Below are 15510 nucleotides of genomic sequence, written 5' to 3' on the forward strand. Positions count from 1 at the left end.
TGATTCTTAAGTTGAAGTGCACTCGTGCAAAGCTATTTAGTCTTGCTCCGGTTCTGTATCTGTATTTACAGAAGCAAAAAAAAACATAAAAAACTTTGTATTTTGAAAAAAAAACAGAGTTATGAAATGGACCCATGAAAAGACCTTAACTGGTCTTTCTTCGGTATGAAAAGACTTAAGCTCGACCCATGAAAAGGTGTTAGCTCGACTTAAACTAGGAAACTCGACCGTGTAATTATAGTCAATATTGGCCCCCTACTAGACTTTTAAAGTCTTTTCAAAAGTCGAGGCCTAGGCCTGTGATACAAAAACCACATTCGGAATCGATTTCAACAGTACAAGTTAGCAACTCATAAAAAATTTTGTGAGGTCTCCATGATTAAAAAATTTTTGCACTAAATTAACTACATTTTAATGTACTGATACACAATTTTCTTTTATCGCCAGAGTATACTTATCTTAGAATACTTCTTAGAGGACGGTAAAGCCATTAGAATACTATTGGCATTAGGTATTGTTCAATTAGAGTACTGAATTACCTTGTATAGAGGTTGTCTAACCAGAAGAGACATTCTGAGTAAGAATTGTCATGAAAGGCCGATTATTTTCCACCAAAAAATATTGAGCGGTAGGAATTTTGCGACAAACAAATGCACAAAAATGCGCTGTTTCTGCGCAGTTAAGTAACCTACGACACGAGAAACTTTTGAAAAGAGGAAACAAAGCAAACTAAGTGAAATTTGTTGAAAATGGCCAGTAATTTTATTGATGAGGATGAACACACTGGTGATCTGTTGGCCCCTTTGGCTCAAGCGGAAGATATTTTATCGGATAGGTTCAGTAACTGGTTCTTTTACAAATCGAAAAGCGCATGAAAAGGACATATATCTGACAATAATTCAACTAAATTTGCCATAAAAAGTCAATAATGTTCACAAAGGGTCGTGAACACAAAAAGACGACCAACAACGGTTATCTTTTGCAAGAAAATACCAGTTCTTGGCCGTTTTTTTTTTTATCAAGTGGGGTTAGGAACGAATCGCTTAGATCCAGCGATTGCCATGTAGATATCAGAGAATTGTGGTGTTTGCGTTATCTTTGCCATCATTGAACCGCTACAAAAATCTGGCCTCTGCCTCGGGGGATGGGGTTACAAAGATAAGCCCATTAAGCTGTCTCTAAGGCAAAAATTTTCTCCAATTGTTTTGTAACCCTGAAATAAAAATAGGTATTTTGTGTGACCTTCCTGAAAAAAAGATTTAGTAAGAAAAAATGAGAATTGCCCTCATATTACCCCATATCATTCTTTAAAAATTAACAGCTACTCATTTTGTGAGCATCCATTCAACTTGATTCCTTGATGCTGAATTTATTGATTGTCTATATTATGCCACACTGTGGCACTGAAAGATGTTTAAAAAAGGCGTGTTACAGTTTGCGATTCTCCATATTCCGGCTCCCAGGCTAAGGTGTGCGTTCGATATCGTCCTGATCCGACCGTTCCAGAACAGGGAGGCCAGCCCGCATTTAAAAACCTCGGAGTTCAAAAATCCTAATGGGAAACAAAAGATCATTTGGAGGGATGATACAAAATTATTTTGTTTCTTAAATTACAAAAAAATAATCCCAAATGGTTGCGTTTTGGGATTTATTCTTATCCAGACTTTCATCTTAGTGAGAGTTAGTTTTTAGGCTCCAAGTGCGCCTTCGTGTATACCTACCCCAGCATAAATTTATAATTTCTATTAGTGACTATTTTCGTTTTGAATCAAGTATGTTCATAACAATCAAACAATCAATTTCATTGTATTCAGTCGTCCAATTTCTTTGGCTCCTAGGCTCAGAGTTGCGCTCGAAAAGTTCCTGATCAGAGCGACCCAGACCCTGGTACCAGATTTAAGAAATCTCATATTTGAAAAACTGTAACGCTATCCAAAAATTTGTTTGTAGGGATGAATCATAAAAATATTATTCTAAATTACAAAAAAATGAGCGGTAGTGATTTTGATTTGCACTCTATTCTTATCCAGTTTTTCATCCTAGTAGGTGTTAGGTTTTTGCGCTCAGAGAGCGCTTGCATTTTTACCTACTCGTACCATCAAAATGATTAGTATATTGTCACAATCAAATCTGGCAAATCCTGAAACAAAAAACCTGAAACTATGACAATGTTTTCCGTCTAGGGTAATAAATGGCACTGGGTAGGCCGAAACAGAAAAGATCAACCTTTTGCTAAAAAAACAGTAAAATTCTTGACAAAAAAATTAAGACGTGTGAAAAAGCCACAAAAACGAGCGAAAAGTTGGGGGAAAATAATATTGTACAAAAAATTTTGAGCCGCCTTGTTTTCTGTAACTTCCATATTCCAACAAGGAGAAAAAATTGAAGAAGATGAGAATCAAATGTTTATTCTCTTTGTTCTTTTTGTTTATTTAACAGCCCGCTCTGTGGTTTTTGATGCAGAGTTGAAGGTGCGATACACAGTTCGCCATTTCGCCATTTCCCGGCTACCAAGCTGAGTTGTGCGCTCAAAAATATCCTGGTCATCCCAAATGGGGGATCTCGGATTTTAATAAACTTTGATTTTAAAAATTGTATTGGGCTTGAACAAATAATGGGCGAGACGAATCAAAAATATCTTATTACCTAAATTACGAAAAAACGATCCCAAGTGTTCTGTCTTAAGATTTTTTCTTATCTAGGCTTTCATCTTAGTGAGCGTTGGTTTATCAGTACAAAATGCGCCTTGATTCAAACATACTCCTATCAGCAAAATTTTTAAATAACCGTCACGGTCAAATTTGGTCAACTTGAACCAAAATTGCACCATGGGAATACCTAAGATTGAAAAAATTGCCATTTAGGATAACAAATGACACTTAATAGTCCATAACAAAACAGATCAAGATTTCTTTAACAAAAAACTAATAAGTAACATCTTTGCCAAAAAAATAAAATGCGAAAATAAAGCGATGAAAAATAGAGAAAAGTTGGGCGATATTGTAATTGTTGAAGAAACTTGAGAAACCTTGTTTTTTGCAGTGACCATTTTCGAAAAAAGAGAAGAATGCTAGAAAAATAGGACCAAACTTTAATCTCATTTAACTGCACTTTGTTTCACAACCCGATTTTGTAAAAAATGTCTCTGTCGCCAAAAAAGCAACGGTCTTTTAAATTGGTGCATGTCATGACCTTTCGTTGTCAAGAATGGTATCAAGATATGATCATGGTGCTTTATTTTTATCACTTTGGTGGACGGTAATTTTTGATTGATTTTTTTGACGGTTCAGTTTTTCTATTTTTGAAAATTTTTATCATCATTATTAATTTATTTCACTTACTAATTGTGATGACTTTCGTTATGAATCAGATAAGGCTATTCAGATCAAAATTTTATTTCCTTTTTTCAGGCGCCCGGATTTTCCTGCTCCCAGGCTGAGGTGTCGCCCGAAATTGTCCTAAACAGGTCGTCCCAGACCAAAAGTGCCTCTGATAAGACCGTCCCAGACTAATCAAGATAGAATCTTCTCTGATCGGACTCAAGTGCGCGCGTACGCTCGAAATTGCATGGTAATTTTGAGCCTAAAATTGCCAGGTGTCTGCCATTACGTCGCCAATCCTACATTTTGAGCAAGCAAATTTGATTGCAAATGTCAATTTTGTCCGCTTGCCCATATTTGTTTTAGAATAGGCTTTATAAGCCTTAGCAGACAACAGTGACAGTAAGGAAAACTAGTTCAAATTTGCACAAAAAAGAAAACATTCGTCACTGATATCCGCGATTGCGTAATTTGATCGCAAGCGAGAAAGGCTGGCAGATGTGTGTCACTATTGTCCGAAAATTTATTTACTTGATAACCGCGCTCAGGTAACTACTTTCATCACAATTCTTTTAAAACTGATTAAAGGGAAACAAGTGGGACGTAATTGGTTTTTCTTCTCAAAATGAAGTGAGGGGATATCTTAAAATTAATTGGTCAAAGTTTTCATTGTAAATTAAAGGTTAAAGTGCCGCAATGACGATAGCTCTGCTCACAAATTGCGAACATTGATGGCATAAAACGGCATTTTTCAGAGATCAGTGACGGAATTTGTAAGGATTGTCCGCAATTTTATGGTCATTGTTGTCCACAATTTAACCCAATTTCTTCTACGCGGTTATTAGTGACAAAAAGTCGTCACTCAATTTTGCAAACGCGGACCATGCAGAATTTGTAATATTGGCGACGTAATGGCTCGAAATGGTCTGATCAGGACAATTTGGAACGCGCACCTCAGCCTGGGCTATGTAAAATCGAACGTGCAGCAAAACCAGCCTCCCCATTCGTTTTTCCATTTTGGGCTGCTATTGATTTTCTGTCATCTCACGTGACAACTCATATCAACTGAAATCTCATCTTGAAAGAAAAAGAATCAGCTCATATTTTGAAATTTTAGCGAGCATTCTAACGCGGACGCTGATAGCTTCGTAGAACAGCCAAAGACTCCAGCAGGACCAAGTCACACGCAACAAAACTGTCAAGAAAGCTCAAACTTTGGAAGCATAAGCGAGCACTTAAATGATGGAAATCGAAGGATACTGGGGTACAATTACGATGCAGCCCCCGCCAGGAGAGGTTCAAAGACCAAAGTCCCCTACTTTTTGCAACGTCTGCGTAAGTTGGGCCTGAAGAAAGAAGGAAATCAGGAACAAACCGGCGACAACTCAGCTGCCAGAGGGCCTGATGGAATTGACCTGAGCAAAGTGGTGGATTTTGGACGGGAGGGAAGGGAAGCCCGGTTTAGAAGAGAGTACGCCAAAAAGGTAAAAGAGGCCTAGGTTGAGGTAGCCTGACCGAATTGAGCTCTGATCAGACCATCTTCGAGCGCATGTTATTGGTGCGCTCGACTTACATATGGTCTGGAAAAGTTTTAAGCGCACTTTTTTGGACCATGGTCTGGAACGTGTCTGATCAGAGGCCGATTCGGGCGCACAGAAGTCTGATCAGAGGCCAATTTGACCGAATTTTTCTTTCAAGTTAATTTTTGTTTTTTTTTTTACTGACAGCTGTTGTCTCTGCTAAGATTCAACAATACAGCAGCATTCTGATCAGAACCCCACTGAGGGTCTGATGGGGTTGATCAGAACCAAGGAGTCCAGCTGATGATAGCAACTGCCGGTCCCGTCGTGGAAAGATTTGAAACCATGTAAATCAGGACGTCTTATGCAAAGCTGTCTACGTTCATCAAGTCAGTCAATAACATAATTAATGGCAATACACAATGAATGTTTTTATTGTGCAGCAGACGAAAATACAGAATGAGTATTCCCCACCAATCGCAGACTGAGAAGACTCTATTCTCATTTTAAAAGAGCATACACACTTAACTCTATTCGGGTCTCTTAACTAGAAACACTATGAGCATATCACTGACTCCGGTGCTGTATATTATAGCTGAACTCTATCTTCAGTGTTATAACTTAAGTTTATCTTCAGTGACTTCCAGAGTCGGTTAGTCAAATAGAATGAGACAGGTCTAATTTGCGCGCAGAAATAATATCATCCCGATAACTCATCTACGCCAACCAACATCAAACCCACACCGTTTGATCTGTTGAAGCTTGAGATGCATAGCAGCCTTCCTTTGCATCTACAGCCTCTATCGTTCAATCTCTCAACATTAGAGCCCGTGCAATGGGATGCAAGATGCAAACTCCAGCGCCAGTTACTATAGCGCAATATTACCACCCTCAACTTTCTCATCGCCAGGTGCGTCTTGGGCAGAGCAATCGAAAAGGCCAACTCCCCATGAAATCATTCTAAAAGTTGGATTCTAAGGATGCTTCGGGATGCCACATCAGCCGCCCGTCCAACGACCGTCAGGCTCTCCCCCGACTTCGCCGATGACTCATCCTACACAGCAACACAAGGTACAAGATCGAGACAGTACATGCACCGAGACCCCGAAACCCAATCTCACAACATCCTCCCTATCAAAAACCATCAGCAACCGACAATTATCCGTAAATTGACACGGAATCGTCCATACGTCGATTGCGCCCTCTGACACGGTGATCATAACCCGCTCTTGGACAATGTGGAGCTTCTCCAGCCTTTTTGCCATATAGGTCCACCCAACGCCATTCTAATTAAAGGACCGGCTCTTCTCACAGATCCACATACAACCCAAACCGAGGATTGAAGCAGCCATCTAGACAGAAATTTTCTCTATCATCAATTTTTTTATTTCCCTCCGTATTGATACAGAGCGTGCAGTACAAATGCTGAAACCGACAGCCGTTAGCTGTACCATTGACCAGCCTGAAAATGAATATATGGAAGAGGAACGTGATCCAGATCTCCCTCTTGAGTGTATCTTTGTTGCCCTCTACTCAAAATTCACGAAACATTTTTGGCACACGTACAAATTTTTCTTTGCGTGGGCCAATCGTTTCAACAGTAACCTCAAAATCATTTCCACCCGGGAAGAAAATTCCTTATTTATTCATCAAAATTATGACCCCTTCTATCTGCACTTTGGAATTTTATATCCTATGCAGACGGGTGTCAACAGCCAATTGCTTCGTGTTAACAAGAGCAAAAAGCAAAGCCGGAAGCTCAATTCCTTTTTTTCCAGCACCACTACAGAAGTACAAACCCTCTTCTCCACATGAGTTCACGCCTCCATTACGTTAACGCCAAAATCACGTTCCTTATTACCCAAATTACTCCTATGTAACAGGAACGCAGTAATGGAACGCAAACAGTGGAAATTTTATTCTATCTTGTACTGTTTCCTCATTGAGATCATTTTCGCGGCTACCCACCGCCCAATATTCGTCCCAATGAAGCATCTGCGCTGTTCTAAAGGCCGTGCCAGGAAGTTTATGTACCACCACAGCTTCAATCTCCACTTGAGAGATTAGATGGCCGACAAGTTGGCCAATGGAGAACCTCCACAGAAAAAGAAAGACATTTCGTACCACCTTCTTACAAAGCAGCCTCATTACAACGTGGATCTACATCATGGGTATCAGGCGGCGTGGCCTGCCCGCAATCAGCAATTGCTCGATGTACTCTGCGATACTCAGAATCACGCTCCAGATTTTGATTTCAGCTTCACTAAAAGACCACAGTTCCTATCGAGAAACAGTTCTTACCCTCCGGGGAACTGACTTCTACATTTATTCCCGACAAAACTCTTACTACACTCTTATTTAAAGCATTGAGAACGTTTTTATTTTTCTTTTTTCTCTTTTTGGAAATTACAAAGATGGAAATAAACTTAGAATAGTAAAATTTAATAAAAGTCAAATTGCTCACAGTTGCTAGGTAGGATAATAACTAATATATTAAGCTGGCAAATATTCTCCGATTAAAACTCGAAATAAAAAGGAGACGAATTGAAATCTTTTTTACCCTGGAAAAAAAGATCCATATACTAAAACTCTCTACACAACTGGGACCAAACTCACTAAAATGACATAGAAAGACAGCCGGAAACACAACAAGATAAAATGCCACGAGCCAGAACACCCTCTACCTTGAATTTTTACTGGTTTCACATGCAACAAAATTTGAATCGCCTGCTGATGACACTATTCGCCTACTTCTGTTGACAGGGACCAACACATGCAACATTTTTCAGCTTCAGTCTACAACTCGGATACAACTCGTAAACCCGGATGGATACAGCAGACCGCAATACAGAATATGTCATCTCCAATTTTCTCCACCAATCGTTGACTAAATAGACTGCACTCTCTTTTACATAGAGCAAGTTACCTTTACTCTACTTAATCTCTTTGTTAGAATTAATATGTTATTATCACTGACTCTTGTGCTGTATACTGCCAACGTTATTCTGCTGTATACTGCACTCTCTTTTACATAGGGCAAGTTTATTTTACTCTAGATAATCTCTTTGTTAAAAATACTATGTTATTATCACTGACTCTGGTGCTGTGTACTGCCAACGTTAAAATTGAAGTTAATATTCGGTGTTGTCCAGAGTCAGTTAGTCTGATAGGATCAAGTAAGCCTACATCGCGCGCAGAGATAAATAGACGAAGCAAAGCACTATACCCCCTTAAGGCTTTAAATGCAGCGCAACTGGGGCCTGTCTTTTTATTTGTAACCATAGAAGAGTTACACAGAACTATAAAGGACAGTTTACTTTTATTTTTGACATCAAATACGATGACAATTCTGTAATACTCGTAACCCATGCACCCCAATTTTTTGGTTGCAACAGCATGCCTGGGCAATATTTATGCGTCTTTAGGTAGCAAATCTTTTCTCAAGAACGGGAAAACATCCGATAACTAATTTTTTGTAAAATTTAAAGGTAATTAAAATTACTTACTTCAGTTACTTCTCTTATCCTGATTGTTGAGGATGTGATGGCTACGTGCCTCTTATTCATTATACCAGTCAACTGGTACCTAATTAATCACACTTCAATCGTAAGGGGCGGCAACCTTAAAGCTCTTACGTAAATAATGAAGGATCTCAAATTGTGCACGTTAGAATGTTCAATTAACCAATTAAAAGATTAGGCCAAGAAACCTTAACCGAATTTTTTTGCAGTAACATAAAATAAATAGAAACGAGGAAATGACATCGGCAGCGTTTTTTAACAATTTTTTTCAATCTTTGCTACCAGTATATGCAAAATATGGTGCGTTAAAGCAACTGGGAATATCTGAGATTCATGATGTTAAACAGGACTTCCATATGACCTCTGGGTATTAAGTTATCGTTGCTCCTAGCATGTTTTTTTTTGTGAATTTCAACATTAAAAGTGAGTTTGAAAGCTTCGCAGGTTTTCAAATTTGCTAGTCCTTACTTTTCCTATTTCTTTTCGAAAAAAACTAGACTCAATTGTGTTTATTTTAAGCTATTTAAACTTTTGGAGACTCGGAGTTGAGCCTCAGGGCAATTCAGCTCTGAACCACCACATTTCGAGAGTAAAAATTTAATTCATTTCTGAAACATTGCATCTCCAGTATATTTTAAGTTTCTTTATGTGCAGTTTTTCTTTATTGTATATAAAGGTCATAGAGTTCGCCCAGGCTTGGTTCATCCTGTATGGTCTAAAAATTACTCCCACCCCAAAATTAAGCCTGAGCAGCATAATGCCATACTTTTTTATTTTATAACTTTTTAATTCTTATAGTAGTACACACACTCTTTTTACTTAAGCTAGATTGTAGGCGATTAACGCAAAGGCCATTTGGCTGAGTGGTCAGGACTTGCTACACAAATTAAATGTTTCAGGTACCCACGCGAAAGTTCGAATCGCATAGAAAGCAAACCATGTTGGCGGAAGTTAAGCTAAACATACTTTTTTCATGCAGTGATTTTTATTCAAAAATGAAGACTAGCCAGTGTAAATTAGGAAATGAACAGAGCACTGGACATCCGGAAAAATAGAATGTCTCTGGACTGATTGAGCGCTGATTTGCTCTGCCCCTAACCTCCGGGGAACTATGCTTGAATTTGAACTAGAGGAAGTTGGCACGCCCAAATAACAGCTAATAAATCTAAATAACATCGAGAAAAGGAGTAATTAATTGCTCTCAAACAAAGTTTGTAGCAATTAAGTTTGTGTTGCTTTTTGAGCATTTTTTAATCTGTGAGCGTCTGGAACAAGTTCACGCAGTTATCTACTGAAAGCAATCAGATAAGAGTTCATAATTAGTTTTTGTTTTTAAAAAATTTGTTCACTGTTGTGGTAAAAAGACAAGCTTTAACAATACTATTGAAGTTTCACAGTCCCTACACTTGAAAACTAACAATAAAGTTTAGAAGCAGCTGGGCGTGAACATTACAATCAAAGTTTACCTTAATCAGATCTATTCTGATCCCCCAGTGTTTTCTACGCCCCCTCCCCCACCGCAATTACCAACTATTTGTTGCTATCTAGCTCGTACCTACACATAAAAACTTGCAGGTGCGCTTGAGGGGAGTAAAATTTATATGCTAATCAACCAGGCGGCAAAACAGAATAAATCCTCTTTATCAAGGTCGCCATATTTGACATGTGTATTGATTTGTATTTAGTGTAATATTCGAGAAAAGAATGTTGAGGCTCACTGGGGAAGTGTTGAAAAGAAGTTACAGGCTGAGAACGATTACCTAGTGCGCACATCAGCAGAATACATACATCGAGTGAACATGATGATAGATCTGGAAGTCGATGAAGTAGATCAGCACAACTTCCTAAACGAAAAAGTCTCTCATTTAGAAGATCAAATGAGAAGCTTGCAACGTCCTGATGCCTGCCTACAGGTTATTAATCCCTCTCAAACAAAGTTTGTAGCAATTATTTTAATCTTGTAGTCTTATATTAGTCTTTTTTATCCGATTTTTTGCTCGGTCGATGTTTCGTCAGACGCTTTTGACCTTCCATGATCAAAAACTGGATAGACAGGAAAAACCCGGAGTTACTTAATAGTCTCTACGTGTGTTTTTCACCGAGAATGTTTTTAGGCGATATAAATTCATGGTGTGAAGGGCGATTCTTCTCTTCTTGATCCTCTAGTCATCCCCCTTTCCCTCTCTCCTCCACAACAGTCCCCGTAGTTTAGACCCCCTCGTCAAGACTTCCCAGCCCTCTCCCAACCACTTCCAATCCCTTTCTCCCCGGCGATACCCCCACTCCAATCACCCCCTCTTCTAATGCTAGGATCCCTACTCCAAAACTGGCTGCTACCGAAGCCAAACCACTTGCCAGTCATTTCAGTACAATTCGCCCGACGTTAGCCGGTTACGTTTACATTGAAAATCTATGTTATCTCTTTGAGAAGAGATAGCAGATACAAATAATAAAATCTTCCACATTAGAATGTGATTAGTAACGATCTAAACCAACGAGGTACTGAGCACGTTAAAATATGAAAAAATGCCTCAGTTGGTTGGTCTGATCAAAGGCGGTTTCGAGCGCCAGTGCTTCTTATAAATGTAGTCTTTACGCAAATACAATTTATCAGAAATGATTAATTGCTCTCAAACAAAGTATGTAGCAGTTATATTAGTCCTTTTGGTCTTTTTTATGCGATTTTTCGCTTGACCAATTTTTCGTTTGACCCATCTGACTATTTGTCCTTAAAAACGGGATAAACGGGTAACACTCAGCGGGCATCAAGATTCATTAGAGGCCCTCAGCTTCTTTTAGTAGTCCTTCAGCTTCTTAGTGTGATGAAGCTACCGGGAAGGAAATAAATTAAGTTTAAAAGGTCATTTTTAGAGTTCTTGAGCCCAAAATAATACAACTTTTCGAGTTCAAATTATAAAAATTGCAATTTCTAATTTTTTTGAAATAATTTGTCATTTATTTAGGCTTTTGCAGCCAAGGAACCTCCTCTAGGGTTTCATAATTGTTTATCGCGTAGTTTCTAGATGTAATGGAATATTTTTCGGTTTTTGATTATTTTTGATTATTTATGATTTTGATTATATATGATGATTTTTGATTATTAATAATTTTTGATTATGTTTGATTAATTATTTTTTTTGGCGCCAGGGCCCAAGTACCTCCTCCAAGGTTTGATAAAAAACTATTGCAAAGTTTCTACGGTTGATTGAATGATTATCAAAACTTTAAGGACTCCCGTCCTCGCAATTTTTTTTACAAAGTTTAAACTTTTTTTAATTTTTCGACAATTTGTAAATCATGTTCCAAGTTTATGGATCTTTATGAGCCAGTGAAACAAACTAAGACTTGAAGTAGGGATACTGGATAGTCTCTTGAGACAATGGAATGGTTCTGAAGATAATAAAATTACGAATTTAAGCAAATTTTTTGTCAAGATCTACTAGTATTTTAAAATTTTCGAATATTTTTGTCCTTTTCTGAGTTTAAAGATCATTGCTGGCCAACAAAATTTTTGAGTCTTGCTTGAATTTTTGAGTCAATGGCAGAACTACATAGACAAAAAATGGTTTCCAACAATTTTTCACTGCGAAATGTAGAGATTTTTCTGAGTTGTGTACTTTTTTCTAAATGATTTAATTACTGATAGCCGCCTCAGCTTCTCAGCCGGCTGTTATAGCGCTCCTATTTTTTACCTTTCAAAGAGCTTAAAATTTTTGGGGTGCTGTTTTTTTTAAGATCCGAGTATTGATTTTTGTCACCCTGAAACAGGAAGTGGAGCGAAGTAGCGAGTGGTTTTGCGGCGTAACATTTTTTTGCTCTAATTTTCAAGAAGAGTGAGAATACGGTATTTGAAAAAAAAATTCAAACCGTTTTCTCGGTAGTGGCTTTTTGTTCACGTGCGGCAACTTCACTTTTTAATTTTTATTGTTTTTTTGGATCGGATTTTTACTCTAAATGGTTTTCCCAATCCATTCATAGTTCCACCTAGACTTAGGTTTCTTGTTTCTCTCTAATGGTTTTTTGTTTACATACTGCATTTTTTTTCATTGATTTTCTGTTTTTTAAAAACTTTTTTGATCTGATTTTTTTAGAAATTGTTTTCCCAAGTCAGTCATTTTCAAGTCAGTCCGTTCTAGGTCTAGTTTTTTGTTAAGTCATAAAATTGTTTTTAGACAACAGTTGCTCAGCAAAGCAATTCAAAATGAAGAGGGTCAGTGTTAAAAATTTAAATCAGAAATAGAAACGGGATTAACCCATAAAGCCCGATTTTAGATGCCTGTTACTCTAACTTTGTTCTTAGTTACCATTCTATTGCTTATAGGTATTGATAATAGCCATTGCGTGGTCTCACTACAAAACAGGGTTGTGTTCAGCTCAAAATGATATTAAAATAAATTGCATTTGAAATTAGGAACTCCTAGTAAAATTAATGTCAAAAGAAAAGTCACTTTGAGGAGTTCTGATCCTCCCATTACGTTTTCTCCTCCCCACCTTGGCTGCTGCCATTTTTGTGCAACTAAATAGAAACGCTAATGGACTTGTTTTCCCCCTTACTTTTGTATTTGCTCATTATTTTTTGATTGCTTTCTCCATCAATACATTGATTATGTATCCAATTTATAGTTGAGGGAAAATGTCGTCTTCCAATGAGAGTTAAAATCAGGTTTTACGTTGCAAAAACGCAATGAATGGTCTGCAATTTTCGAATTTAATTGGATTGCCAGGATTGCCTTACCGAAAAAGAGCTTCAATTTATTTCTCAGTTTCGAGTTTTCAAATTAAAAAATAGTGACGTATTGCAAAAAAAATTAATGATATTTCTCTTAATCAAAGTTCGTAGCAATTATATTAGTCGTGAGGTGTTTTTTAGGGGTTTCTCTTGACGTTGACCTCAAAAACAAGACAAACAGCTGACGGTTTAGGTATTTAAGTAGCTGAGCTGCTCTCTCGAAGCCTTACGCTTTGCTAGTCTCCGCTTAAGCCAAGCGCTCGACTGTCCTTCGAAAACAATTCGCACACTTTTTTAGTCGTGGGCAATGTTGAAATATCTTCAAGTTTACGCATGACCCAGCAATTAGTACATTTTATCAAGGATATCTGGTCGAAAAACTCCTTCAACATTGCAGGCGTCTGTAGACAGCAGTGAAACAAAAAAAAATCAGGTTCGCGTCAAACTTAAAAAGTGTCTACATCTTCCCGTGTTGGTAGTGTTTTCTGAATTCGCTATGATTTCCTCTGGTTCATTTTCCTTGTCTTTCAATTTTTCATGCCTTTACCTTGAATTTCACCGGATCATAGCAACTGTTGTTCATGGTTACAGTGTCTATAAGAAAGTCTTCAACTAGCAGAAGTATCGTCACCATGCTAATTATTTGCGCGTGCAGCTGCCTAGATCACGCTCACAATAACTATTAATTATTGGAAGTTGGTCTCAAGTAGAAAGACCCTTGAAAAAGACTATGAAGTCCATACTTTTGTCGTCATTGTTCTCCACGGTTACAGTATCGCCTTTTCTTCGTTGATAGTAATGACGTGAAGAGAAGGTGTGTAATAACAGATTGCCTTTTCACCCAAGAAAGGCCTCAAAACCCTCAAACAATTACAGAATGCACAATTTATTATGTTATGTTAAAAAAACCTGTCAAAACACTCCTTAATGTTAAAATTCTAAAAGTGTTCGGAAACAGTTATTTAATGAGTATACATGTCCAAACATGTTCTTTGTTACAAGTTTTCAATCTTTTTGAGAGATAATTGCAAGTCTTAATCTGTGTTTGATTTCACGTCGTTTGTTTCAGGCAGAAATTGCTGCTTTGAAGGCTCAAATGGAAAAAGCTGAGAGTAAAGTGTATCAGTACCAACGTCAATCTATAAAGGAACTCATTCTGAACCAGAAACTGATAGATAGACATGAACTAGTACTCACAGCAATACGAGACAGACACGGATGGTTCTACGAAGAACACGGAGAATGTCCATGTTAAATTTTCCTGTAAAAAAAGATAAAGTAAATAACCGAAGAATTTGAGTCAGCATACTGTAAACAAAGAAATGTGACCATTTGTACAAAATTTTTTATCACAATGTTGATGTTGAGCTAAAAAAAACGAAGATTAAAAACAAGAAACCGGAGGGCATTAAGTTCTTTTAGAGCCTTCAGGCTTACTAGACTCTAAGAATGCGATTCACCATATTTGTTTTGAGGAGACAATTTCTTGGTGTGACGAGCGGTTCTTAATCTTGAAAATTTCAAGGATACTACCAAAGCCAACCGTTTGTCGGCAGTTTGAATGCCCGGGCCGAGGATTTTGCCCAAAAATAACGGGGAAAAGAGTGTAAAGAGTGTAAAGATAATATTTTTACACCGTTAGTGCCCCCCTTATTAAGGGTGGAATTCCCTGTTAGAGTGTAATTTTAGCGGTGTAATTTTAAGATTTAACGGTGGAAAAAGAGTGGAATAACTTATTTTTACACTCTTTTGATTACACTGTTGAAACTTAAATTTACACTCTTTATTACACCGTTAAAACTTATTTTTACACTCTTTATTACACCGTTAAAACTTATTGTTACACTCTTTGTTACACCGTTAAAACTTATTGTTACACTCTTTTTTGCACTCTTTTTCTATAATTTACACCCGTAAATTACACTTTAATATGTAATTCCACCCTTAATAAGGGGGCACTAACGGTGTAAAAATATTATTTTTACACTCTTTACACTCTTTTCCCCGTTATTAAACCCTTAGTTATAGAAGGGCACTAACGGTGTAAAAATATTATTTTTACACTCTTTACACTCTTTTCCCCGTTATTTTTGGGCAAAATCCTCGGCCCTTAAACCGTCTCGAAAGCACGCGGTAGTCTGATCAGATGCACTAAATGAGTCTATAAATTTAGCTACAGTAGTGTCGGAAATATCTCAATTTGATTTTAAAAAATCAACTTATGAGATTTTTCCATTATGATTTGGGTGTGTTTCCCTCCTCCTTATCTCAACCGGGCTGGGGACCGGCTACGGCGGAGTTATGAACATTCAACTATAGGAGATTTTTGAGCAAAGCACTGGCCAAAAAACCAGGTCTAAACTCTATCTCCAAAGAAAATAAAAGCAAACAATAAATAAAACAATTATATAAACCATTAT

At 37.5% G+C, this 15510-nt stretch overlaps 1 protein-coding gene across 1 annotated transcript; it reads left to right on the forward strand.

Annotated features, from left to right (window-relative positions):
• Positions 1-597: 597 nt before the first annotated feature.
• Positions 598-14426, forward strand: LOC142340776 (uncharacterized). Its single transcript, XM_075391481.1, has 4 exons — positions 598-835; positions 4438-4804; positions 10047-10274; positions 14160-14426. Exons 1-4 carry the CDS (start codon positions 750-752, stop codon positions 14343-14345), a joined length of 867 nt encoding a protein of 288 aa, XP_075247596.1. The 5' UTR covers positions 598-749; the 3' UTR covers positions 14346-14426.
• Positions 14427-15510: the final 1084 nt, after the last annotated feature.

This window comes from Convolutriloba macropyga, chromosome 6 (assembly GCF_964194025.1).
Source record: "Convolutriloba macropyga chromosome 6, txConMacr16.3, whole genome shotgun sequence".
NCBI lineage: Eukaryota > Metazoa > Xenacoelomorpha > Acoela > Convolutidae > Convolutriloba > Convolutriloba macropyga.

Coding starts and splice junctions, on each gene's coding strand:
- LOC142340776 (XM_075391481.1), top strand. CDS start 750: ATGGCCAGTAATTTTATTGATGAGGATGAACACACTGGTGATCTGTTG. Junction 836..4,437: donor GAAGATATTTTATCGGATAG/GTTCAGTAACTG, acceptor TTGAAATTTTAG/CGAGCATTCTAACGCGGACG. Junction 4,805..10,046: donor GAAGAGAGTACGCCAAAAAG/GTAAAAGAGGCC, acceptor ATTTGTATTTAG/TGTAATATTCGAGAAAAGAA.